The sequence below is a fragment of the Mugil cephalus genome, chromosome 6 (assembly GCF_022458985.1).
Source record: "Mugil cephalus isolate CIBA_MC_2020 chromosome 6, CIBA_Mcephalus_1.1, whole genome shotgun sequence".
NCBI lineage: Eukaryota > Metazoa > Chordata > Actinopteri > Mugiliformes > Mugilidae > Mugil > Mugil cephalus.
The window spans coordinates 25,578,613-25,606,561 of record NC_061775.1 but is presented as its reverse complement, the minus strand read 5'-3'; the positions used below and the strand labels follow the sequence as shown (position 1 = coordinate 25,606,561).

Here is a 27,949-nt window from a genome sequence, read left to right as displayed (position 1 = left end):
TGCACTAAGTCTTGAATGTTGCTCTTTCGGTGCTGATGTGAGTGAGATACATAAACAGTTATCATGGCTTAAAATACTGTCTTTTAATGTTCATGCATGAAGTTAAATGGAGTGGTACACTATACTTTTTTTGTGAAGTGAGCGCATGTCATGTGGTGGTGCCACTAAAAATTATATGATGAAGTCAGTACATTATTGGAATATGCTCCCATGTAATTTCAGACACATCATTTTATTTTAAAAAGTTACTTATTCCTGTATAGATAAGTACGGGGACAGTACCTGCATAGATTTATCATTTATACGTTGTTTAAATTGATTTACACTCAGAGTGACTTCACTTGATTGTTGAATTATTATATTTAATCTGTTACATGTTTTCTGTTTAAGTTATAGAGAATAATTTCAATTCAAGCCAGTACTCAGTGAACTGGCAAGTGAGTGTGTTTAGTTCAAATTTGGAAGAAAAACACATCTACACAATGATTTGTCTTAGTTGTATTATCATATCATCGTAACCTAATGAGGACTAATGATGTTTATTTAAAGACACAGACTTAGTTTCTCTTTAACAATGTCTCATACTGTGATTTAGTTTGAACACTTTTAAACATTTAGACACTTTAAAGCCGCTGCGTCTCTGCTGCACTTCCTTTAACTCTGTGATCCCAGTGTGAACTGCTGTTACTGTGATGGCTTAGTTTTCTTCTCTGTGTTGTGTAACAGTAATAAAGTGACTGCATGGGACTGAACTGAGCCAACTCCCCCCCAGAGAGTCGGGTCTGGACGGGTTTGTTCTCCCCCTGAACTGTTTGACATTCTCTCCCAGTTACAGGGAACACGGCGTGATTCGGTCTGAACGGGCCCATGAAACTGTCGCCACAAATTACAGCTCTGCTCTGCTCTGCTCTGCTCTGAGCACAACTCAGGTGAGTCCACAGTCAGTACATTTGGAGGTAATTCTAGAGTATATTGGAGGCACAGGCCAAAACACAAACGTCCAATTAACAGTGAACCAATACAGAAAAAAAATGCTGCGTCTCCGTAGGGAAATGTCTGTTTCCACCAGTTACGACCGTCTTTATTGAGCCCCACCGTCCTCAGGGCAGCTCGCCGTGATCGTATAGTGGTTAGTACTCTGCGTTGTGGCCGCAGCAACCCCGGTTCGAATCCGGGTCACGGCACATTTTTAATGGGAACTGTCTTCTGGACATACTTAGAGAGGTCGGGTGGTTTGTTGTTAACGTAGTGCAGGTTAAAAAGCAGAACTATTTCATTCACGTATCTTTCCTCCACACTTACGGCTACACCTCAGTGACCTCTATTTAGTTTTATTATTTATCATCGTGAATGAATGAAAGTTCATCTGAAAAAAGCTAAAAAACAATAATCATAACATCAAACAACAACGCAAAGTAAAATAACAAAACACAAAATTAGTAGGAAGAAGTCAAATCTTATTAAATCCCTTCTACTTATGTTAAATCAATATATACTACGATAAAGTATAAAATATTAATATTTAGCTATATGTGACATATAATAATGTTTACTATACTCTAACATATATTTATACACATATACGTGCACAAACATAACTACATTTACACATATAACTACAGTGAAACATAAAAGAACCAAAACAATGAGACGTCAACAAATAGTAGCTGCTTTGCTTTCTTGTCTTCCTATTTCTTTCACATCTAGGGAGATGGCACGTTGTTGTTGCTGCTCTTGCTGCTGTAGTTTGGGTTTTCAGGAGGCTCTATACTGGCCTGGGGCCCAGAACATTTGCCTGTTCAGCTGGTTGTCTGACTGCAGATCTTGGTGGCATGAAACAGCGAGGCCTCTCGTGTAACATCGCCGTGATCGTATAGTGGTTAGTACTCTGCGTTGTGGCCGCAGCAACCCCGGTTCGAATCCGGGTCACGGCACATTTTAAGGAGAAACTTAAGGAGGGTTGTGGCGCTGGAGAAAAATTAGTCTGTCTCTATACATGCATTTGTGCATTTGCAGAAGTGTTTGTGCATGAAAAGATCATTGATAATGATATAATCTTGTTTCCTGACATGCATGCAAAACCGCTCCAAATATTACATCACATTTTGATCAGTACTTTGACCTGCCACTAGTGTAAAGCCGGGTTTCTTAGTGAGTGAGGAGCAAGTTACCTCCAAAATGTAATATATTTCATATTACAAGTTACTTGCTTTTGAAAGTAATACGTTTCTTTACAATATTACCTTCTGTGTAGAGTAATGAGTTACTCATTACTTTTTAGTTACTTACACCAAAATAAATATTTAGGACAAAGCATTACAAAATGAAGGTGCGCAGTATTTTGTCATGGCGAATGTTCTTTTTAATATTTTCACTTGTATTCTTTTAATCTACTACAAGTATATGAACTGCAATTCATACTAGACTGTTTCATGCCGACACAATCATGTCATTTGAGCCACAACGTTTCACTTTGATGAAAATAATGACTGTGCAATAAGATTTTTTCCTTTTCCCCAAACAAGTGTAATATTATACAGTCCTGTTTGCATTCTAATTTGTATATGGTGTCCTTTTTAGTTAGTTTGTTGTACATGCCTTGTCTAGTTTAGTTATTTATTAAATATTTATCTTTTGCACTGACCGGAGAGCTGTACCTAAATTTTGTTGTGCGATGTATATTGTTATATACTAACGTGCAATGACAATAAAGACTCTAATTTAATTTACATTTATATAGTTTTAAAGGTTGTCTTTTTCGCCAGACACTGAGACACAAATCTCTAATGACTCATTACTTTGTATATTTCTATCCATATTTTATTTTATTTTTTTTTAGTTGGCGCTTTGTTCATTACCACCCGCAGTCTCATTTATTTACTTTAACTATTAAAGTATTCTGAAATGATGTGACAATAACCATGAAAATCCCTCTGTAAACACAACGGACTTAACAAATGAAAACAATTTTTAATCACTGAATCACCTCTAACACCACCTACAGCGTCTCATCTTAAATGAACTATCTGTGGAAATGTGTTTATACCTTAACAGGACTATATCATTAGAGATTTGTTTTTACCTTGTCACTTGATCGAACAGGGATTTTGTCGACCAGCTTTTGAAACTTGGTCAAACATCTTCACCTCTGGTCTGGAGAAATCCAGCTTTGGTTGTTTAGATTTGCTCGCGCCGTCATCTTCCGTCTGTTTGCTAGCAAGAGGCTATTTAGCCTCAAACTCCAGGTGTTTCTTCAGGTTATTTTTAGCCGTAGATAGTCCCTCGGCCTCTAACCAGCACGTAAAGTTCACTTTAGTGTGAGGTTCTTATCTGTTTCTGTGCCAAATTCAAAGTAGACCAGTGCTTGTTCAATCAGCTGTTGCCATCTTGTCTTCTTCTTCTTCTTCTTCTGTTGATTTAAAACCGTCTTCTTCTTCTACTCTTTATTTACGGCTGTTGCGCTTGTGTTGTTTTTTTCGAAACTTCCTCCTGTGCGATTGCTCGGATTGTAACGCGTTACCGGCCTCGCAGTAACTGCAATAGTATTACCAAAATATAGTTAGTAACGCGTTGTATTACTCCGTTACTTCCTAAATGTAATATATTACGGTAACGCGTTACTTTTTTTAAGCCAACACCTGAGGAGTTTATGGAGCATATTATATTGTATGGAGGCGCATATTTATTCCTCTGTTGCTAACTAGCATCACATTCAGGAGGGATACACCTCTTTATGATTCTATGAAGAAGTTCAGTTGTTCTATTTAAAATGTGCCGTGACCCGGATTCGAACCGGGGTTGCTGCGGCCACAACGCAGAGTACTAACCACTATACGATCACGGCGAGCTGCCCCAGGGGGCGGATGGGGAACCCGTGTCCCTTGCATTACAGTTTGCATAAATATGAACTGCATTGCACTTGTACTTGCACTGCTTACTTTTGCAAATGCACAAATACTTCTAATAAACACTGCTCTGTGTAGATATATCACAGAAGTGTTTTATTTGTTCACTTAACACCTACTTGCATGCCTTTATATTGTACGGAAAAATATATCCCACTACACAAGATGGGTTTTATTCTTGTTGACAATATCCTATTGAAGTACACTTAGAGCAATGTGCAACTGGAGTCAAATGAGTATGCATGACCGTATATTGATTCTGTATCATGCACCAAAGTCACGACAGCTGGCTAATAAACTATAAATTAAGTTTGAACTATGAGGACAAAGGGTAACATGATGGTTTTTAAATCTGCAGCCGCTTCAGCTGCCAACAGAGGGGGCAGTTTGTCAACAGCCAAAAACCCTCCAAAGGCAGAAAACTTCAAGCCACAGTAGAAAAGTGCTAAGTTTCCAAAATGAAAATAAGTTCTCTTTCTGGGAGTGAAAGAAGACAAAGAAAGAAGAAGAGGATGGTGATTAATAATAATTTTAAATAGCTAACTGGATGCTGCTCGTCTAGCCTTAACTATGTGGGGTGGACATTTGAACAAAATTACGCTTTTTTAACAAACCAACCTAAAATGAGAAATGCCGTGACCCGGATTCGAACCGGGGTTGCTGCGGCCACAACGCAGAGTACTAACCACTATACGATCACGGCTTTAGGCATCTCCCTTCACCTTTCTTTCTTTTTTCACTCCTAGAAGGATACTCATTTTATTTTCGAAGTTTTCAGCCACAAGCGTTTGTCTGTTTTGCCTGCTGATAAACACCTGGCCCTCTGGTGGTACCTACGAGGCTGTAATGCAGATCTCGGTTTGAATCCGGGTCACGGCACGTTTTAGAACTAGTACGTCTTCTGGAAATTATCTTAGATTTGTTTGGCATTTACACAAGTTGACTTATAACGTGCTGCAAACAAAGGAGAAAAAAAAACAATACATTCACATCTTTCCGGAGGTGGAGGCTGAACAACTTGGAACTGTAGTTGTGGCTGTGTGCTTTTTCAAAGTGAAAATAAGTTAACTTTCTGGGAGTGGAAAAAGAAATTAAATTAAGCTCTGCAAAATCTGTGCCCAAATTTCCTCCGTGTGAATGTGCCAAAACATTTCTGAATCAGTCAAACGTGGCTCCAAAAAACCAAAACCTGCTGTTCACATTTGGTCAAACTGGCGCCATTAAATCACGCAGAGTTAGCCAGCAGTTCCCGTTTATCCACGCTGCACTGCCTTTTGTTATATCGCACAAACAAAATACTGAATCTCGGGTTTTGTCTGGAGCAGGAAACAACATGTTTATCTCTCAATTTAAGTGGATTTAAGTATGTTTATTTATTGACCTCAAATCTTGGTAGGTCACTTTTTTGCTTTGTATAATGTTTGTTTCTCTCATCTCATCTCACACGTAGTACTTCTAGCAAACGTTGTCTGGCTAATTAAAAAGCCATTAATTCATTGCTAAAAACATCAAATTAATTAATATGTTTGCACAATTAAAATACTAATCTGCCTAAATATTCTCATATCTTGGAGGAAACAATTCAACTTCAGGCAAATACTTTAATCAAACACAATCAATTTAAAATATTTAATTCTAAGCATCATTGTCAGTATAAATTAGCATCCTCTCCTACTTTAGTTACAGTTTCTCGTCCTAACTAATCACAACATGCAGGTCTCCTCCTTAGAGCTTAAGCCTCTCCAAACCCAGACGGTGTCTGCGGGGGCCGGGGCAGGAGACGGCCGACGGAGACGACCTGGGGGAGGCGGGCCGGTCCACCACGGCGCCGAGGGAGCCCCGTCGCTGGGAGGCGCCGGCGTTCGAGCTGGGCGTGACCGAGTGCATGTGCTCGTGGGGGTGCAGGTGGGTGTGGTTGTGGTGCTGGTGGTGATGATGCCCGCTGTCGGCCGTGGCGTGGGCCTGTTTCTCCGCAGTGGCGGCCTGCGGGACCAAGAGAGAGACGGAGCTACGTGTTTCTGATTTCCTGAGCCCTTATAGGGTTTATAAATAATGGCTGAAAAAAGAAACTTGCTGAAGGACGTCTGGTGGTGTTTTCCCACCCAGTCTCTAAAAGTAGCGCGTCCACTTTATGCACGTCGGTCAGTGGTTTCATTTACATGGGCGATATTTCTGATAAGTCACCATCACCACTAAAAAAGAATCACGCTTGAACTTCTGGGTCCTTCCTTCTGTCTCCAGCTGCTACTACGACAAAGTTATTTCCCTTGTGGATCATTATAGTCTGTCTAAATCTGAGACGAACGCGTATCTTCCACGTTTTCAACGTTGCTGCAACGTTCACCTTTTCAAACACTGCTTGTTTTTTCTACCTCCATGTTTCTGTCCCTCCTGGAAACATTTATTCATATTATTAAATAAAGTTTAGGCAAAAAAACAAGTCGGTAAGGCAACTCTATAACAACATAAATAGCGGTTCCATGTTCGAAAGTCTGTGGATGAAATTAATAAAAACTTATTAAGTCCTACCCCATTTTTGTTTGTTTTTTATAGTTTATCAATCACATATTAACAAAACAGAAGAAAAGAAGCGAACAAGGCCCGTTGTTCATTGGTCACTAATTTTTGTGTCCATTTCCATCTTGTATAGACTGTTTGTTTGACGGTTTGACCAATAAAGACTCTAATCTAATCTTGTAGCTATTCAGAATATAGTTCATAAAGATTAGTTTGAACTTGCTTGGTGTCATTTCTTTGCTACAGCTGTTCCACACATTTACTCCTTTTACTGATGTACGGTGCGTCTTTGAGTTGGTGCATACCTGCTGCTTTCTGAACATACGTATTCCCCTGAGACTGTGGTTATTTTCCATTAAAGGGAACAACGTCTGGATGCCGTGTGGTAACTGATGGTGTTTTGTTTTGTTTCATGATTTGAACGGTTTTGAGGTCGACCAGATCTTTGAGTTTTAGGAGTTTTTACCCCAACATGGAGCAGTTTTTTTAATTACATTTTTAATTTAGCATATGTAAGTGTAAAAATAAGTATTCTTTAATTAACCATTGTAACAATTATGGATGTACATGTAATATTGGTTGGTGTTTTGCATTAAATGCAGCTAATAGAGGTGATTTATAATAGACAATAGTGGTGACTGCGGCTCAGTAGGTAGAGAGGTGGTTCAATGGGAATGTGCCACGTTCTGAAGTGTCCTTGAGCAAAACACTGAGCCTCCAGTTGCTCCTATTGTGTAGCCCTGGTGTGTGAATGTATGTGTGCTAGTGTGAGAGAATGGGTAGATCTGTATAAAAACAAGATTATTTACCATATACCAATAGACAATAGTCGGAATTAGTGAGCTAACGAATGGTAGCAGACGAATGCTAACATGAGAGAATCTATCTAATCTAATCTCTTTTTCGTGTACACACCTGAGGCTCATAGATCTCACACTTCACCTCCACGGGTTTCTGAGTCTGAAGCAAACTGCCCCTTTTCCCGACAGGGTTCCCGATTTCAAAGATGTCGTCGTTGGCCATGTGGGAGCCCAGACAGAAGCCTCTGTGCTGAGAGAAAGGAGATCAAGACTCGTTGAGCCCAAAGAAGAGATTTAGCAACGGCTGAAGATAAAGCACATAAAAACAGGTCTGACGGGATTAATTAGCTCTTGAATTCATCTAAAACCACTGAATATGAATGTATTTGTTGAATTTCTGGGTAATTCTTAGATGTTCGAGGTACTTTTAAGTTCAATATTCAATCGTTAAGAGGTGTCTTGTTTAGTTAAAGGCCATAAAAATCTCAGTGTAAAGAGTAAACAAAGCATAAATCAGCTACTCACAGCAAACTGACAGTCCATGGGTGGACAGCTGCTCAGCTCACTGGCGTCCGTTTCCCTTGAACACACCGTCTCCACAATGGTGAACTCCACAAAGTAGGACGGACCGACAACCCACTGACAAAGCACACAAAGACTCAACATTACACACGTTAAGAAAATTTGGGGACGAATTCAGAAAAGACTTTACAAAGTTTTGTTTGTCCCTTTTTGACACTGATAAAAAATGCCTTGAATATTAAAATAAAATCAAATAACCGCTCTTTTTTTGTTTTTAATATCTGTACTGAACGGAAAATCCAAAAACCAAAACCATCTCTGACAGTGTTAGTGTTGTTACTGCTGAATGTGTTGGCAGACTCTGTCTAGGTACAGGCACTGCTTATTGCTGTCAAACTGAATTGCCTTCAGGACAAATAAAGTTGTATTGAACTGAATTTAGCATCAGAATACATCTCTCGTGCTTTTAAAATAAAAAAACTGTGTAAGCAATGCCACATTTAAATCTAGGTTTTTTGAAGGAAACAGAAAAAATGCAGGTTTAACCTAAAGAGGACAAGTCTTTTCAACAAGACACATATTTGTCCATAGTTTGAATCTTTTCCTTTAAGATCTAAACACTAAACTGCTGTTTGTTAATCTTCATGTCTCTAAGTGTCTCTCCACCTGTGAGCTGGCCTTTGTGATGTTCTCCAGGGTGAAGTAGTTGGCCAGGCCGCTCTCTTCGTTAAACCTCTGCAGGGACAGGTTGGCTGTCTCCTTGACGACGGGCTCGTTCAGGTTGTCGGCGGTGGGGCAGTCTGGGCACACGTCCACCACCGCGGTAGCAGGAACTACAAACAGGGAGGAGGGAGGTCAAAGGTCAAAGGAGAGTGCAGCGTCCATGTCTTCCAACGCGAGATGAGGAGGCGTTTCGTGGGACAAAAAAAAATAAATCTACCTTCACGAAGAGCACAGGAATACTTCTGGAGTTTGACCTGAGTGTCAACGGAGGCAGAGACCTCACACTCTCCATACACCTGAGGGACACAAACACACTGGCTGTAAATACTGTAGATACAGGCGTCTGGGGACAGAGGCAGAAACAGTGAATCTGCTAAGAGTATGCACGGTGGCTTGTTTTGCATGTTTAAAGTACACACTAACATACATCTGGGATTTCACCTGGGGACTGAACAGGCAACATGTAATGTACAGCGTTGTGATTGGCTCAGCAGCGATAGGGGCGGGGCCTGCTGTGTACAGTGAGGCTTAGATTGACAGGTCTAGTGTTTGGCGCTCTGTACGCAAAGGTTTGCTGTTGAGACGGCATCTTTATAGCTGAATGAAACATTCAGTCTTCTGCCTCAGTTTATTCCTTTTACTAAAATATGTTGGATGCATGTTAATGTGTAGTTAAGGAATAAAAAAATATAAAAAAAATGTCTAAACAACCAAAGATTTTATCAACCCTCCCTGCAGTTCCTCCACGGACCCCTTGTTGAAGACTCATGCACTATAATATGAATATTCCCACCTTTTGTAATTTTAAAACTGAGCCTTTTCCACGTTTTATATATATCTATATATATATATTAAAGCATAAATGTCATCATGAATAAAGATTCAACACTTACAGGAACCTCACCAATTCCTCTAACTGTGCATTGCTTCCACGGTTTCCCGCTGGTGATGTGACATTTGGTCTCCATGACATCAATGGTCAGTTTGTAGAGTGACCCACCTTTCTCCTGCATGCACATACACAAACACATGCACGCACACACACACACAATATCACGATTTTACATTTGGATAAAATTGTGTTTGCACGTTTGTGTTTTTTTCATGCAAGGTTCTGCAAACAAGGCTGCTGGTATCTCCACTGTCCCAGTCCTGTTCATGCTGCTGTGCATGTGTGTGTGTGTGTGTGTGTGTGTGTTACCTGGTCTGGAGTGTGAGAGAGATCATAGAGTCTGTTGAGGCTCAAGATGTATCCGTTTGTCCTGTCCTGGTTGATCTGCTCCAGGGCCTCTTCTGCCACTCTCACCGCATCAGGGCCGCTGCAGCCTGGTGGATCTGGCCTGGCTCCCCCCTCCTGCTGCAGCAAAGCCAGACACAGGACCAGCAGGTACACGCTCATCCTCCAAGAACACACATACACACAGCCCCAGCAAACGCCTTAATTGTTTCCAATCAGATTACTAAAGCTTATGCTGGTGGATAATTTAACATTTAGAATAACACACACACACACAAACACACACACACACACTGGCCTGGAAGTCGTCCTTTGCGAGACCTGCAGTCCTAGTTTTTACAGACAGGGTTTCGACACATAATGAACGACTGATGCTGGACTTTCCCCTCTTTCCTAAAGGATGAGCAAACAGCTGCTATCTGCTGCTCTGCAGGCCAATGGCTGGCTCAGGCACACTTTGGAGGGTGGGGGTGGTGGGGGGGGTCATAGTGCACCGTGAAGACTTGAAATTCACTCAGTCAGAGAAAAGCTCAAACACGGTCTGAGATATCTTGAGGTATTTTCTTGGTGCTCTGTTCACTTTAATGCAACAAAACCTCTAGAGATTTGTTGCAGCTTGGCCTCATATTAGTTACAAATGAACTATGAGCCGCGGAGAAAACAAAGACCACAAAGATGTGGATGAGTTTGTAAAAGGCTCCTGCAGCGGCTGCAGCTTAATTATCTTGCATTTTCCATGATTATAGCTAAATGATCATTTTCGGTAGGTTTCTTTGTAATAAAAATAAATAAATAAAAATGCCTTCCCATCAGCTGTGTTGCAACCATAATCCCTGGCCACTTGTTTTTGCAGACCAAGGACCTCCTACCTGTTATATATGTTCTATATAAAATTAGTCCTAGTGCTATCCATAAATATACATTATTATTATAATTTTAAATTCACTATTTAGCCATTCAAATAATACACAGGTTCATTTTTTATGCAGTAGTTGGCTGATGGGAGCAGGTTGAATGTGTGATGTGAAAGATTCGTCTTCTGCCTCTGATTATAAAATATGTTGGATTCATGTTAATGTATGTGTATATATGTTTAATCAACCAAAGATTGTGCAGTACCTCTGTGGACCCCCTGCTGAAGACTTATGCTCTAGATCAGGTGGGTCAAACTCATTTAGGTTCAGGGGCCACATTTACCTGGATCAGGAACACAATAGTGTATTAACCTATAAACAATGACAACTCCAGATGTTCTAGTGCAAAGAAGAACATCATGAAAGTGTTGACACCTGTGCTCTACACTGCGTGAAGAAAAAAATTTAAAAAATGCCATCATACCATACATATATCAGTATACAGGTTATACATGATCTGAACATTTATTTTATTTGATTTGATTTGATTTGATTTGATTTGATTTGATTTTACTGGCCTTGATAGAACCCTTGACTGGAAATGTCTAAATGTGCAATTACTGGGAATTTTTTTATTTATTCATTTACTTTTTGCAAAGGCTCCGGCTCACAGTGCACAGATAAGAGCTGTTTGCTGTGCAAAGCAGACTTCATCAATAAATGTCCACAGAGATAATGTCAACAGGCTCGACGCATGTAGTTCATCCTCTTCAAGAGCTGCTGTTCTGGTGTGAAAAAGACACAAAATCCATACTTCATCTAATTTTACATATATGCTGAAATATGCACATCCAGTGAAACGTCACCACTCTGTCTGTGACACAGACTGATTCTCTGTGATTATTAAGAAATAACCTTTCTTGGGGATTTGAAATGTGCAGGATTTTTTGTTTTTTGTTTGGTTCTTGAGCTCCATCGCCCTTCTCATCTATGCAACCGTGCAGACATTACTTGATGCTCAAATGCCAGACGCTTGAGACTGTTTAAAAGTAACCAAGTTGTAAAATGTTACTATAAATTGTTTTAAATGTATTTACCCCCAGGTAAATAATACACTAATAAAAATCCATGCTCCGTCCATAAAACTCCGTACACAGCTTGTCGTAGAAGCAAAGGCTTTTCAAACATGATTTTCATGGAGTTATAATTTGACGGTCGTGCCAGAAAACTCAGAGGGAGTTTGGGTTTGGAGACACTTAATTGGTCTTGATCCACACAAACCCTCTGAAAACTAACAGTATTTGCCTTATTGTTTATATATAGAAAACTGGCTTTAATTTTTACGGTCACTCCGTACAGATATCTGTTTAGTTAAATATGGTCTGTCCATGCTAATGGATCAGTTAGCACTTTATTTTATTATTTATTATTGCGTTACCACAAACAGAGAAAAGGCAAAAAGGCGGAGGTTGATAAAAGTTTTTATTCAGGCCATTAGATTGTTGCAGAGACACAGGAATGATACGTGACCTGGTTGAGTTGTGTTACATCGACTACGAGGGTCACCACACTTCAGTCTTTTAGATCAGTTCCCAGTTTTGTTGTCACCTCATGCAGCTGGCTTGAACTCGGGGTCCTCGTGAAACATCTGCTCCACCAATCGTGGTCCCGGTAACACAGGGGGGCACTGGGCTGAGAGGCCGGTGGGGAAGGACTCGATTACTGGTTCCGTCTCTCCGGGGATCTGGGGGTCGGGTTTGAGGGGCAGGGTGACTCCGACGGGGCCGACGGGCTCGTCGGGGAAGGAAGGCAGGATCATGGGCTGGCCGACGGGGGGCAGGACGATCACCTTCCCCACGGGGTGGTTGTGGACCGCGCCCTTGTGGGTGTGGCCGTGGTGATGGTGGTGCTCGTGGTCGTGCAGGTGGCCGTGGTGGTGCTCGTGGTCCAGGGCGAGCTCGTGCCCGTGGTCGTGGGCGCTGCCTGGGCCGGGGCCGTGGTCGTGCGTGTGGTGGTGGTGGTCGCTGTGGCTGTGGTCGGTCTCGCCGCCCAGCAGGTGGAGCTTCTTCTCTCTCTCAGCGGCCTGGAGTGTTAAAGATTCAGATTCAGACAACTTTACAGTGGAATCAATGGTCAATAAATAGATTAAACTAAACTAAAAAAGATTATATAGAATTTAAGAGATGAATGATTAAGATACATGGGTATTATATTATTTAGACCAGTGGTTCCCAACTATTTTTCCTTGGAGCCCCCCCCTACTTGTATCTAAGAAAAGCAAAAACAACTGTAGATCATATCATAAACTCAAATTGCATAAGCTCAAACATTTAATATTAGTCATTATTTTATTTTTTTAAATTATTTTTAAGTCCTTTGTTTGTAGTTAGGACACGTTCAAAAAATGGTTTTGGTCTCAATAGTTTATTTCACCATTCATGACAACTATAATTCTTATAATTCTGCATAATTGAGTCACAGGTGTTAGCCTGAACTAACAACAGAGAGTTGTTGGGTGGGCGGGGTCTCGACATCCGACGCGGCGCCCGACGTCCATATTTGGAATACCCGCATGTGGAGGCGGAGTAAAGCTCATCCAACATGGCTGCCGCGGGCTCCGCCCACTTTGAGTGATGTCACGATGGGTTTGTCCATAGTATAAACAGTCAATGTTCTCAGCCAAGTTTCTCAAGACCCACCCGACCTCTGATTGGCTGGAGGTGTTAGTTTAGAGATGTGTTACTCTCATTCCACCGGTAGATGAACTCAGTTGACACTATCCCACATCAACGAGTTGTTTTTTTCTAAATGTAGAATTTAACTGCTATAATTTTATTCTCATGCGAATCTTACCTCAGGCTCGTAGATCTCACACTCTACACTGGTCTCTTCCCCGCTGGGAGTATTGAAGAGGGATCCCTTACAGAAGCCCTTGTGCTGAGGAATGAACAAAAATAAACAAATAAATAAATAAGGGAAAAGAGAGTGAGGAGGAGGAATGGCTACACCTGTGGTTTTAGTTTAAATGACAAACACTGAGATAATTCCAAATTCTAACAATCCCCCCCAGTTCATCGTGGAAACTTAAACTGAACTGTCGACTGCTCTGAGACACAGTGGACTCATAGTGGGAATAAACAGTTTGTCGTGACTCACAGCGAACTCGCATTCCATGAAGGGACACTTATCGGCAGCCGCTCCTGCCGCGTCACGGCGGCAGGTCGTCTCCTGGATGGTGTACTCCACGTTGTAATACATACCCATGGCCATCTGGAGACACACACACACACACACACATGGCGTTAACTCTTACATTATGTAGAATTTCGAGATCTACACGATCCATAATATTTTGACGTGTGGAAAACGCACTCCGGCAGTTGCACGGGTGACGTTGAGCACGGCGAAGCGATTGGCCAGCCCGCTCTCTTTGTTGAACTTCTCCATGGACAGAGTCAGGGCCCTCTGGACATTAGCGCTGTCCTTGTCAAGGTGAGTGGGACAGTCGGGACACATTGCTCCCACTCTGGCTCCAGGCACTTGAGCAGAAGGAAGGAAGACGGAGAAGCTTTGAATGTGGCCGCGTCTCAAGTTTATTCGACAAAAATCATCAAATTCAGCCTTAACATTATGACCACCCTCCTAATATCGTGTATATTGTCTCCTTTGTGCCTCCAGAGCAGTTGGGACTCATCAGAGAATGGACATTGGGCTACTGAGGGGGCCAGGTCCAAAGGTTTTGTCACGATGATTTAAATGTTATTTACTTCTCCTGTCAGTGGTCATAATGTTGTGGCCGATCTGTGTATTTTAGTGATTTTTCCAACTGTCCTGAGCTGAAGCAACGTGCAACAACTTCACCTTAAAAATCTATTGGTTTTTATCTTCTATACCTGGTCTGACGGTGCAGCTGTATTTGTAGAGGCGCACAACTCTGTGCGGCTTGCTGATGTAGATGGCGGCTTTGCATTGTCCGTAAACCTGCAAACGCAAACACAACAGCAAGTTCAAACAGTGTTTTAGTGTGGTGCACACGCACTACGACGACGACGTGACACGCGTGCAAACGAGAATTTAAGACAGTTTAGGGATGAAAAAGAAGTCAGAGAACTGTAAAAGTGTGATACAGTAATAGAGTGTGCACGTTCTAACCGGTGTTTCAGCTTCGCTGCGGATCTCACAGTCCTTCCACACCTTCCTGCTGAGGACGCTGCAGTTTGTCTCGACAACGTCCAGGGTCAGGTAGAAAACCGTGCCGATCTCTCCCTGCGACACACACACACACATTATCACACACATTATACAGCTACACATATTAATTTACAGCAGGTTGAAGAAAATATATCTTCCAGAGTTGAGGTAAACGGGTGCAAAGAATTGATGCGAGCGATGATAATTAAGGCACCAAAAAAGTCCTCGGATATTAACACGTCGCCTTTGTAATTGTCCTTGTTATCTCCGAAAACTCTCACACAATTAAAACAGATCCATCTTCCGCTGACACCTCATTAGAAACTTCCATAGTTCTAACATTCTAGCCTTTTATTGCAGACCAGAGGTAATCACATGCATGGAAGAGTTAGGAGGTTCCTATAAGCTGCCAAGAGGGACACCAACCCGCCTCGTAAAAATACTGATGTAACTGAAATGCATGAAGCACGGTTGTGATCCATCAGAGACCCCCTACCTACTATATTAAATAACTCCTAATGCTTATAAATAAACATTATTATCATTTTGCATTCAATATTAAGTTATTCAAATAATATTAAATGTTTTTTTTTGTCTCAAATGTGTGCAACAGTAGGGCTCAACTGACATAAACATGAACAACCTTTACACAGCTGCTGTTAGCTTCTCTTCTGCTAACATGGCAGCGTGCCGCTAGGATTTCGTCTGGATATTATTTTATTTCTCAAGCGAATCGTATCCATATTTTGACCCTCAGTGCTCTGTTCTGTTTGTTGGTGGAATCAAGGTTGATTCTCTTTCCTCAAACACTTGCGTTACTGGAATTTAATGGAATTTGTTGTTGTTCACCAGATAAAGAAGGGACATCCATGGTGCTATTCAGGTTGCTTAATCGTGGCTCAGATGAGCCTTCGAGTGGGGGGGTGGGGTGGGGGGGGGCTCTGATTAGCTCCGCCTGCAATCATCAAACAAGGAAGATCAGACCTGCATCTCCTAACGCACGTCATGCTCTTTATGTATTTAATCGACTAACACACTCACTGGACAAATGATTAGAGCCACTGTTGGGAACGAATGCATTCTGATGTTACAGCGCTGCACTAAATCTTATCTCTATGATGTAATGTAATGATGTAATGTCCAGTTTGTGTTGAAACAACATCAAGAAAGGTGGTCAGAATAATAGAAACGTGTGTCAGTGCAACACAACTCAGTTCAATAGTTTTACCTAATGAGTGTATATCAAAAACTAAATAATTTTCTTCTTCCATGAAAAACTAAAACCCATTTTTTATTAGTTTATGGATTTAAAACCTTAAATTTCTGGATCGTACCCTGAACTGAAAATCCAAGTTAACTGGTCTTAATTTAATGAATCAGCCTTAAAGGAGACGACACCGTCTCCCCGTCACTTACATGTTGCTTCATGTGGACGTTGGAGAGGCGGTGCAGGCCGAAGACGTAGCCCTCCGCCCGGTCGTGGTTGATCTTGTCGAGGGCCAGTTCTGCGGCGGCCTTGGCCGACGCGTCCTCACACGAGCCCGGCTCCACGCCGGCCTCGGCCACCGGCGCACCGAGGACGTGCGCGCTCCCCAACACCAGCAGCAGTGATCCTAACAGCACGTAGGTCTTCATGGTTAGAGGCCCGGGATGACTCTCTCAAACACACAGGTCGGTCGGAGAGATGCCCAGAGGACGATGGGATGACCTTTTATATCCTGCTGCTGTTTGCCCCCCCCCCTCACCCCACCCCACCCCACCCCCACCCGGCATCACCCTGTCATCTCAGGTAAATATAACCATTGCCCCCTCTCCCGCTCTTTCTACCAAGGAATCATGCATGTAATCTGCTCTCCAGCCAATCAGCTACTGTACAGACTTGCACAATGAAGCTTTATCAGTTGGGAGATAATCAGCCCTGTGGTCCCCTCTTTGGAATCAATGAGGACGGGCAGCAGTTCAGGACAATGCGGCTAAATCTCTCTGCATTCACAAGATGCAGTAACACAGTGGTCACAATCTGAAGATTAGACAGCGATCTGACAAAAGTCCATTTAAATGTGCTGATCACTCGAGGGTCTTCAGGATTGTATCACAGCGGAGCAGTAAAGCTCTAGTTAAGTCAAACTCCTGACAACTGGGTACATTTAATTATTAATAAACTTTTCTTCATTCAGAAAAACAGAATATACATGTTGCCACCCCCAAATGACAATCAAGACCAAGTAAAACCAAAATTGGCAAGAAATGAAGAAAGAAATGAAGAACACCTTGTGCACGATTGTACAACTGGTTAAATCCCTAAAGCTGCACACTGAAAGACAAAAACAATAAAAAAACACTTCGTAGTGATACTTTCTTACTGTACACATGTTCTTTCTCAAACCCTTCCACCGTGTCAGGTCTTAACCCCAGATATAAGGCTTCAAACTTTCAGGAGATCCCTATTCCCATGATTTTTTTCCGCAGTCACAGACTCTTTAAACCTTTATGGGGCAAGGACCCATATTTGGTAACTTCCACACATGCTTTAAATTGTGTCCATGTGTGGGGTTTGTGTGAGGTTTAGAATCAATCAACCAATCAGCAATGATTAAAGAAACATTCTCAGTTAAAACGTGGTCTCAACTCTGTATCAACGCTGAGTATTAACTCTTTTATTTGGTACCGTGAAGAAGACGTGACCTGATGTTGTCGAATGTGATAATGTTGAAATAGTGTCTGAATCAGCACTTATGTTCTAATGGTCTGAAATATTTTAGTTTTATTTATTTCAAACATTCAAAAGAAAAGAAATGCATCAAATTGAAAAAGAAACAAAAGAAAAACAAATACACAAGTAACTTTAATTACTGGTAATGTTTTAAAATGCGTCACTATTGATGTGTCATTATTCAGTGTTTTCTTCCACCTCTGCTAAATAATAATAATAATAACAACAACAATAATATTTAATGTGCTTTAGATACCTCGTCTTTATTCCTATACCTTCTTAACATTTTCACTGTGCCTGTGTATTCCACAAAATTACCCCACAAACGTGCTTTTGTTTGTGCAATAAACAGCCACGTTTAAAGTTTAAATTCCCTCTGAGATTATAACTTCATGCACTTTTGCAATTAAAGACAATGCACAGGAGAGAACATGCATCACCCAAACAAACAGACAGTTTTGGATGAATTAATAGCAGCTGTCCAGGGTCAGTGTCTTTGGTCGTGCATTACAACGTTACGTCTCATTCCAAAGTTTTAGCTTTTTACTTATTTTTTTTTTTTTTGGCTTAAACACATAATTATTTAGTCCATGTTGATTCCATCATGTAACAGATCAGATTAACTCTGTGTTTGTATTGGATTCATGTAAGCTTTGCTTTCACTATGCAGTTTCTTCTGCCACTCATTACAACCTCAATGAGGGAAAATAAAAGCTCATTTCATAGCACAAAGGTGGTCTGAATTCACACATCAGCCATAACATTATGACCACCGGCAGGAGAAGTAAATAACATTTAAACCGTCTTGTGACAATCCAGTGTTCTGCTGGGAAACTCTAGGACCTGGTATTTATTCATGTGGATGTTACTTAGACATGTAGCACCCACCTGGACCAGACCAGACCCCCCCCGCCCCATAGCAATGACACTGTTTGATGGCAGCAGGATGCAGCCTGACAGACTCACACACAAACACTTTATGAACTAAAAAAAACAAAAACAACAAACAAACAGGAGAAGGTGTTGACCTGGCCTCCATATTAAGTATCTGTGGGATGATCCACCGAAGAGGCCCCTCCCCTCAACCCACAGGACCCATGTAAATTCTCTGATGAGTGTTCCTACTGAATATTAGGAACACGGTCATAATGTTATGCCTTATTGGCCAATGGAGAGAATATCATATGTTCTAAGAATCTGAGAACATGAGAACATTTAGACGCCACTTAATCAATTAACTAAAATATCTGTGAGCTCCAGTAGAAGAGGAATGTGATTTCCTTAAATCAAACCAGGTGAACTGACGTCGTCTCTTCAGGCCAGAGCACCATTAAACCACCTTTAAGCTGTATGTGATGTTATTTCTGCGTTGATCGTAGCTGTCAGAGTGAGAGAGGTGGCAAAAAACGGGGGAACGCTTGCATCTTTTCTCATCTATCATCCCGTGTCACTGATAGTTGGAAGTTGGCACGAATCACTGACTTTTAACCGTTCCTCTCCAAGCGAATCACTAAGTCGCGCTTTCCATTCCATAACATCCTTTATCTTTCGACTGGATCCTGCAGGGACGAAACGAGGGCGGAGGGATAATCACGAGCTGAAGAATATTACGCTTCAGCACATTCCTGAACTTTGACCCAGAAACGCTTCCAAAGATTTTTTTTTTTTTTCTGCTTTCAGGGGAATGAGCCGTGGCTTTATTTTTCTTCTTCTTTTCCTTTTTTTTCTTATGTGGGTGCGGGCGCTGCAGTGTAACGTTTGACCTTTGCAGAAACAAAATAAACAATCCATGGAAATCCAGGCTGAAAATCAATCATTTTTGTTGAGCGGTTGTGTTGCAATGTCTAACAGGTACACTTACGAAACAAACGGAACTGCTGGGTCATGCCCCTGAATGCACATCAATCTGAATTAAGCGCAGAACTCACATGCCCACGGATCCTCCTGCAGCCCTGATTAGATGTGATGTTACACGTTTCCCCCCGTCATCGGCTGCCTTTACTGACGAGCGCCGCCAACTAAATTATCTGAAGTATTACATCTCGGGCGTGTGCAGGAAAATGCCAAATGTTCTCTCTCTGAAAATTAAAATTAATGAAACATCTGGCTCTAAATTAGCCGCCGCTTCTTCCGGCTGATCGTGTCAAAACGTGACGTTTGCGTTCGGCAAAGCAGTCAAAGTTTAAAAAACCTTCCAGCACGGGTTCAGAGTAGAGGCGAATATTGACATGTATAGTGCATTATCTGGCCATTCAACACTGATATCTCCACGTGTTTACTTTACAAAGAGGGTAGAGGAGCCTCCCCCACATCTCATCGTCGGTGGAAGAAAACATGTTAGCCGCTGTTTACGCTGGTCAAACGTGTTGCAATGTAAACTGACGGAAAGGAAAAACACCTAATAAAGAAAAGCTGGACCCAGCCTTAGTTTTTTTTTTTTTTTTGACCCCTAACACTGGAAACACAAAGACTGACCTAAAACAATTTGTGAACTCTTTATGGAGCAAGGGTGACTTGAAAAGAGGCCCCTGTACTCTGTCCTGACTGTATGAGGGTTCTGGGTTTGTTTAAGGTCTTAACAAATAAAGCAAAGTAAGTAAAACCAAAAAAGTAATGGTGTTTTACTTAAACATTTTAAACTACAGCATTTATTGGACAAGTCTTGTTGCAGCTAAATGGAAACATATTGTAACCTCCTGAGACGTGAGATTTTGTTTTGCATCCCAACTACTTTAATTTTTAAGTAGTTGGGATTAGTGTGACCTAAAATGTATAAAAACTAAGCATCATCTAAACACGAAGTAGTTAAAAAAAAAAAAATGTATGCAGATTGCAACCTCCAGGTCTGAGCAATGAAGCCCAGGCGAAAGTGCAAAAAACTGCAGTTCATCGAGTGACCACTAGAGGCTCCAAAAGAGAGCGAATCTCCATAGAACCCCATGTTAATAAAAAAAGAAGAAGAAGAAAAAAACCTGGTACAAAAAATGGTTTTGGTTTCATAGTTTATTTCACTATTCATGACAACTTTACTTTTCCAACTCATTTGTTTCTTTTTTATCAAGGTTTACAATTCTTCATAATTAAGGTTGTTCCCAGTTTGAGTGACAGGTGTTAGCCTGAGCTAACATGGCAGCAGAGAGTTGGGTGAGTGGGTCTCAATGTCCAGGCCACTTTAGATCTGCCCCAACACGACCCCCATGCCCATATTTGGAGTACCTGAGTGTGGGCGGAGTAAAGTTCATCCAACATCACGGGAGAATCTGTTGTTGAGTCTGTTTTCTCTGCTGGGGAGCTTTTGCAAGGGTTCCAGTATGTTTGAACAAGTCCTTTATCTGAGGATGACGTCCTCTTTTTGAGACCTGAAAATGTGTCAAACTTTTTATGCTGCTACTGGACTAACCTGGTAAAATACAGGTAAAATAAAAAAAATAATAAAACATAAAGGCCTGGTCAAGTGCAGATTTGTTGTGACTGCACCACTTCTACCTTTGTGCGTACATGCTGTTATATCAGACACAAGGGGGTGCTGCAGTATAACACAATGTCAGACCAGCAACTTCATCATGTCCTGTGTGAGTTGTTTACGTGTTCGTTAGCCTCAAAGCACAAGAAACTAAACAACTTCACAATAAATAAATCAGGATAATGTTCAGCGAAGGCCATTAGATCAAACTTATGTACACTACAGGCCAAAAGTTTGGAAGCAAGATCAAATTTGTACATAAAAGATCATAGTTTCATTGGTATCGAAATAAACACGGTTATTATATAAAGAGTAACTTATTAGAAGACATTTTTACTATAATTAGCATTCGTTCCACAAGATATATTTGTCTGCAGACTCTGACTGTGATTTGTTTTTTGTTTTTTTTACTTTTGCATTTAAGTTGTGATCCTAAACCTAAAGCCCTTCTTTCCTTTTGCTGACATTTATTCACCAATGTTCTGGTAGCATCAATCGACACCTAAAGGTAAATTGAGGAAAATGGTTCATATCAATAAAAGCAAAGTGTGATCATCCAGTAAACACATCCCAGTTGAACAGAAACTTAAAGCTGCTTCCAAACCTTTGGCCTTAGTGAACATGTGATATAACATCAGTAAATGAGCGTTAAATCAATGTGCACGTATAAAACACATGACACTACAGAGGGGAGGGGGGGCAGGTCACTAACATCAGCCGGTGGTCGGTGGATTTATGAACAGTGATACTCATCATCCACAGATGAGTTCAGAGGCAGATAAAGATCCTCTGTGGCTGAGGAACGGTTTATCTCATCTGGCTCTCAGGTCTCGCTGTTTACACGGGGAGGATGTAATAACCGCCCTCAGACGCTGTTCACACGATGCACCACACACCAGCCACTGTTACACAGCCGCACTGCAGATATTACATCTACAGTATATATGCAAACAGGGTTATAGCACAGATGTTCATTTTTATTGTTCAGTTACTCTTTATCCTATATTGTCTTATCTTAATTTGCTACATGCATAATGCATTTGGATTTTATTGACCTGTATTTATTATTATTATTATTATTATTATTATTATTATTAATAATAATAATAATAATAATAATATGCATACCTAATAGGGAAAAGACTTTACGTTGTCTGTATGTTCCAGCATCAGTAGGTAACTTCCTGTTTTAAATGATCCTCTACTATAGAATTTCCTATAAAATAATGTCAAACAAACATGTAACTAATGAAAAATATCAAAAGGACGACTGACTTCACAGAGACCTCAACGTATGCATTTATAAGCGCCACTTTTTCATTTTTAATAATGTCTGAGGAAAATTATAACGTTATCTATGTCCTCATCGTTTAATTAAGTCGCCCAGTCGTTAGCTCGTCTGTGGTTTAATATTATATTATTACATGAAGGCCATCCCAGAGATAGTTGATCAGTTTGGGATCTAGTGAATTTGGACACTACATGTCTAAGTTACATTCACATGAATGAATCCCAGGTCCAAAAGTTTCCCAGCAGAACATTAAATTGTCACAAGATGTTATTCACTTCTCCTGTCAGTGGTCATAATGTTGTGGCTGATCAGTATAGACAGATATAGACAGTCTGATTCAATCCAAAAACCTCTCTTTGCATTCAAATGTGCACAAATTCCATGTGAGAACTCGTTGATCAGTTTCACTTGTGAAAATACGAAGCGTTTGACGTGTTTGACAGACACAAATGTCCAAGTTTTAATCATTTCATGTGTTTAGATTCACGTCCATCGTGCACCCATCCACCAGAGAGCTGCTCCCAGTTTAATTCAGCAGCTATTCGCTAATAAACCCAAAACATACTTATAGTTAGAAAGCGCTTAATAACCTGGTCACAGTAAAAACGAGGAAAGTTTGGCCCTGATCAACATGGAGTCAAACAGAAACAGCCAGAAAGCAGCTGGAGGCGACTAAACTCTGAATGTAGGTTCTATAAACATGACAGGTAACACGGAGAACTGGTCAAACCAGACTTGTTTTACTTATTTTTTCCCGTCAGTGACGTTTTAAGACGAGATGTTCTCCTAGAAGGTGGAAGACAAAAAAGTTTAAATACCTCAAAGTATATTTTCAACCTTCACATGATTTCTTATGTATAACTTCTCCGGCTGATTTCATCGGTGAAACTCATGTACTGTAAAGCATCTGCTGTTGCCATGGTTACCGTTCAATCTGATCCCCGAGCGTCGGTGACCGAAATGGAGAGGGAGCCTTCCTCACGAAGTGGCTATGAAATGCTATGAAATTGCGCAGTGTCAGTATTATTATATTTTCCGTCACTGCTCCGTTCTGACCTTCTGGGATCGATTGTTAATTGAACGGATGGGTCGGCTCTCCCTCGGGGGGATATAGCACAGAACATAATTAATATTTTCATGTGTGAGCAAAATCCATGACTGGATCTATATGTACTGTATATACATATAGGACTTCAACGTTCATGACAGACCATACACTATAAAAGCAGTGGATGAAACATGAGGCCAAACAGAGTCTGGCCAATTCAAACCATGGGCGCCATGTTTGCTACATCTGAGGTCAGATTCTACAGTGTAATCCTATGGGCCGAATGTGCTATGTGGAAATAAATCATTTATTTTCACCATTAACAGGCCTATAAATGTCATTGCCAACGTCTGTCAGTGTGTAAAAGGCCCTCACTTAAATATCCCAGCGTCTACTTCCTTTAATCACCTCATCAGTCATGGAGCTGTGTTTACCTTCTCCTCATCTTCTCCGTGTTCATCCATCACTGTTAAAAGGTTGAAATTACTCAGAAAAATTAGAAATACTCAGAAATAGTGAAAATATAACTAGTCTTACTGTTATTTAGCATTATCGTTAGTATTAGCATTATAACATTAGCACGCTAGCCATAATAACTTAGAAGTAACTGAGATAAAGTTACATTTTAATTAAATGTGTCTATCCACATGGACATAAATTACATAAACACATGGATTTCACAGTTTATATGATGCTAGCTGCTATTTTTGTCTTTAGTCTTTAGTGTAAATAACTAGCTAGCATAAAGCTAGCATATGGCTAGGTTAACTTCAAACTTCATTCATTTGTAAAGTGGTGTTTTTGAGATCAGGGTTCACATCAATGATGGTATGACTTTATTTTTCATATAAAATCTTAACAAAGAATAAATATTGGTTATATGTATCTAACATGGCGCCCATGAAACATGTGACCAGCTCAGAACCAATCAGCATAGAGGGACAGCTCAGACAGTCCGTTCCCTGGTTGGCCAGACTCTCTCTAATATACAGCTTGGTTTCAGTGTGAGCTTCTCCGCCCTCTAGTGGCCACACACCGACTGACGCACCTTTAACATGTCAAAAGTTCAGCTCTGACACCGGCCATTTGCTGCATGTGACTTCATAACTAACTCCTGTTTATTTTTAGAGGAGTACACTCTAAATACACGGCGTCTTGGGAATGCTTTCATGCTGGGGGCACCCGCTACTTTTAATCAAGGAAAACGATTTGTGTACTTTCACCACTGAAGGTTTCAGCCCATAAAGAAAAAGAGCAGGGTTCTACGTCGTGGTTCTGTGTTGGATTACCTTTAAAGGACTGCAACAGCAACAGCACCAGTATGACTCTAATGAGCCTTGTAGGGCTGAAACAGTACCACAGTACCACTTTCCACTACTACATTGAGCTGCTTATATTTGGATTAGTCATGCACATGATTCTAAACACATTTTGCCACATGAAGACAGACCATTTCTGTTAACGGATCTTTTTACAAATTCACGCTGACATCGAGTTGTGTGTAACAGCGAATCGTAGACTTTCAAAACGTGACATAGATTCATGTCCAAGTAGTTAAACGCGGTTTTATGTCGAAGGTTTCCTCTCATCTCAAAGGTCAGTCCGAATGAAACCGACGCCGTCGTTTAAAATCCTCCACCTTTGTCCTTAAGTGTGGTGTCGTACGGCGGTTTAGAGGAAAGCTGCCCCGAAATAGCACTTTCCATGACAAACAAAGCGAGGCAAAACACATCGCTGGCTGCAGCTTAATGCCCCAATTTACACACCTCATGACTGGCTAATGGAGGACTTTGTGTGATCATTTTGTTGGCAGTGAACGGACGGACGACACATTCTCTCCGAGGCGCCCTCTGACGCACACACAACTGCATGCGTGCACACGAAGGAAACTCGATCTGCACGCAGACCCGAAACTACAGATGTTGCACGAACGCACAAATTCTGAGGGCTCTGTGAGTCGGCTAATTCTCTGACAATAGCTCCGTGAGTCAGGGCGATTATTGCACAACTGATTCTAAACTAAACTGTCAATATTCAACTGGAGCATGAATCTATTTATACCATGAACCGAAGCCCTGTCGAAAAAAGAAGGTGCAGTCGAATCCGTTATTTTTGCATCATAAAATATGGCTCGTGCACACTATTTTGCAGAAATGTGCAATCCCCGGTCGTCCTGCAGAGACGTGCACAAGTGATGGATACGCCCGTGCTGCTTCTGCCTCCTCAGTGTCCACACGGATAACAGTTGGGACCCGAATGCGCGATGAAAATACGCGCCACCTGTGCTGGGGCTGGATAATTACCACGCTCCAGGTCATGCTGCAAACAGCGTCGACTGTTTACTTCCCTCCGAGGCACCTCTGTGATATTTACCGTTGATATTTTGCACCGCAAAATTACAGAAACACGAGAGCTGACAGGACGTCTGCCGATATTAAATACACGCTGGATGCATAATAAACTATATGCGCCGTGACATCATCATAATAAGTTTATAATACGTTTTTTTTTTCTTTCTGTCACACGAGACCTTTTTGTTGTCATGCACACCGTGTCCTCGTACAGCTGCGCCCTGCGCTTATAACATGTTGGTCGCATTATGATGCCTGAAAACACGAGGACACAGATTCAACTCCACATGCAAGCTATGAATCTCTCCCGTTTATCGTACTGTAGCAATAAATAAGCAGGCAATAAAAAACTTGAGATTTCACCACTGTGGCATCCTGGGAAAACACAACCTTCTTGCATTTGAAAGACTGGTTTTTAAATGTCTCACCCCTGTTTTCTGCGTTGATAAAAAGACACTGGAGCTCAAACCAAACAAACACACGAGCCTCTTAGAGACAGTGACTGTTTTGTTCCCAGGTGCCTTTTCAAAAAGTGAATGTAGTTTGTAAAGGTGACATAGACGTAAATGTCTTTGTGACAGCGGATGGTAAATCTATATTTAGGTCATTAGGTGCACTTGTATTTGATTGTGTTCCATCGTTTGTCATTGTAGTTGACTTCGAAGTGAGGGGAGCGAAAAAAAAGCGCTTCGAGAGCCACTTAATCACCCGCAACGCGCAAAAATGCAAGCGCACGCAGTCAATTCCACACCAGCCTCGCCAACATGACACAGTTAACAGCACGCACACACACACACACACACACACACACACACACACACACACACACACACACACACACCCCTCGGCGACTTATCCGTCATCGCGCTGTTGCCACGTCGGATCAAAGCGGCGCAGGAGGCCACCCAGCAGCAGCTCTCCACATATCTGAACCTGCTGTTCCCCACGTAGCCCCATCACAGCTCATTATTGACTTCCTGGCAAAGCCTACAAACAGTGGCGGCGGTGGACCTCTCTCTTCCTTACACACCAGCACCGCGAGGTCCGTGTCACGAGTCATTTGGCCGAGGCCGGAAAAGTGTTTGGGTTCGATATGCTAATCGCCCACGGCTGAGGGCGCATAATGAAAACTGTATTCGCTGTCATTCCTCAGCGGCGCTTTGTGACTGGAGGCAGTTCATTCAGGGGTTGAACGGTCACACCAGGAAAAAACAAAAAAGATTCCTCAGTTCTTCCAGCTGTAACGATCTCATTAAAACATCTGCTCCAGCTCCATGTCTTTGTCCTCATGTGGAGACGTGGGCGTGAAGGATCACACTCGGTTCTCGATCTCCGCTTGGATTGGACGTGTGCGTTATTTGACAGTAAACAAAAAGTGACAAAGAGACAGAAACAGTAAACAAGACGTAAACATGCGTCGTCTTGTTTGTTTTGTATTGTACGCTCACGGCCCCGCTGGCCATATTCTTGTTTTCTGTTTATTTAACCTTTACCATTACCTGTCACGTGTTCTAGCCCATTTGTGGGACATCGCAGTGTGTGCATGGTCCCTGATTACAGGACGTATAGGATTAATGGAAAGTCTGCAGTTTGGGACCAAAGCAGAAACCGTATCATCAATAGCTTGATAACGTCTCTGATCGCATGTTTGGTTTTTGCTTGAGCAGCAATCAGACACAGCAATCTGTTCACCATTTCACAACAAGTCACCAGAAGTTAAAACAAACTAACATCTACTCGATAAATACGGGCAGATATTCATAGAAGACAAGTGCTGCGTTTCGGTTCCCTCTAGAAATGTGCAAAACCTAAATAACTGCAATAAAAACACCCTAATTTCTCAAATATCTAAAGCTAAAACATTTTTACTCTATCATGAGGTGGTTTATCAGACGTATCGATATAAAAGTTTGTCCTAAAAGTGGAGACACTTTTTTTGTGACCAGTCCATCTGAAGTCCATCTTCCTCAAAGTGAAGTCTCGCGTGACGAGATTTTAAGAGAACTACGGGATATCGTGAGACGAGACTTTACGAGAGTTACAGCTCATTCACGAAACATCTTTCAATGGAAACACGCACAGAGAGCAATTTAACTTTATCGATTACTTTACAAAAAAACTATAATGGAAACACAGATATTGTGTCAGATTTTTAGTCCCGTGATGATATTTTATAGCATTACACAAAATGACTGGACAGTAGCTGTTTACATGAACCACTACCTTTAATACTAAAGGCCGTTTTACAAACATGTGACGTCCAGATCGATGAAAACACCACGTAATCTCGTCTATTGTTTAAACACTTTCATTATTAAAGCAATGACCTGATTC

The 27,949-nt window shown here is 41.4% G+C and overlaps 2 protein-coding genes and 4 non-coding genes across 6 annotated transcripts; 2 read left to right on the top strand and 4 right to left on the bottom strand.

The window, feature by feature from the left end:
- The first annotated feature begins 1,112 nt into the window (after positions 1-1,112).
- On the top strand, positions 1,113-1,184 carry trnah-gug. Its single transcript has one exon. It is a non-coding gene; the product is annotated as a tRNA-His (tRNA).
- A 678-nt stretch (positions 1,185-1,862) lies between these two features.
- trnah-gug lies at positions 1,863-1,934 on the top strand. The gene has a single exon. It is a non-coding gene; the product is annotated as a tRNA-His (tRNA).
- A 1,838-nt stretch (positions 1,935-3,772) lies between these two features.
- trnah-gug lies at positions 3,773-3,844 on the bottom strand. Its single transcript has one exon. It is a non-coding gene; the product is annotated as a tRNA-His (tRNA).
- Positions 3,845-4,536: 692 nt separating this feature from the next.
- On the bottom strand, positions 4,537-4,608 carry trnah-gug. Its single transcript has one exon. It is a non-coding gene; the product is annotated as a tRNA-His (tRNA).
- An 878-nt stretch (positions 4,609-5,486) lies between these two features.
- On the bottom strand, positions 5,487-10,068 carry LOC125008903 (fetuin-B-like). Its single transcript, XM_047586264.1, has 7 exons — positions 9,669-10,068; positions 9,361-9,474; positions 8,685-8,763; positions 8,411-8,577; positions 7,748-7,861; positions 7,338-7,472; positions 5,487-5,888 (listed from the first exon to the last, which is right to left on the bottom strand). The coding sequence occupies exons 1-7, from the start codon at positions 9,864-9,866 to the stop codon at positions 5,631-5,633; spliced, it is 1,065 nt and encodes a 354-aa protein (XP_047442220.1). The 5' UTR covers positions 9,867-10,068; the 3' UTR covers positions 5,487-5,630.
- Positions 10,069-12,022: 1,954 nt separating this feature from the next.
- On the bottom strand, positions 12,023-16,447 carry LOC125008799 (histidine-rich glycoprotein-like). Its single transcript, XM_047586108.1, has 7 exons — positions 16,166-16,447; positions 14,711-14,824; positions 14,452-14,539; positions 13,931-14,097; positions 13,715-13,828; positions 13,412-13,495; positions 12,023-12,641 (listed from the first exon to the last, which is right to left on the bottom strand). The coding sequence occupies exons 1-7, from the start codon at positions 16,382-16,384 to the stop codon at positions 12,168-12,170; spliced, it is 1,260 nt and encodes a 419-aa protein (XP_047442064.1). The 5' UTR covers positions 16,385-16,447; the 3' UTR covers positions 12,023-12,167.
- Between the last annotated feature and the right edge of the window lie 11,502 nt (positions 16,448-27,949).

Excerpts from the sequence above, each read along its gene's own strand:
- LOC125008903 (XM_047586264.1), bottom strand. The coding sequence starts at position 9,866 with ATGAGCGTGTACCTGCTGGTCCTGTGTCTGGCTTTGCTGCAGCAGGAG. Across the intron at positions 9,475-9,668 it reads TCTCTCACACTCCAGACCAG|GAGAAAGGTGGGTCACTCTA; the intron begins GTAACACACACA and ends ATGTGCATGCAG. Across the intron at positions 5,889-7,337 it reads GTGAGATCTATGAGCCTCAG|GCCGCCACTGCGGAGAAACA; the intron begins GTGTGTACACGA and ends TTGGTCCCGCAG.
- LOC125008799 (XM_047586108.1), bottom strand. The coding sequence starts at position 16,384 with ATGAAGACCTACGTGCTGTTAGGATCACTGCTGCTGGTGTTGGGGAGC. Across the intron at positions 14,098-14,451 it reads CAGCTGCACCGTCAGACCAG|TGCCTGGAGCCAGAGTGGGA; the intron begins GTATAGAAGATA and ends CTTCTGCTCAAG. Across the intron at positions 12,642-13,411 it reads GTGAGATCTACGAGCCTGAG|GCCGCTGAGAGAGAGAAGAA; the intron begins GTAAGATTCGCA and ends TTAACACTCCAG.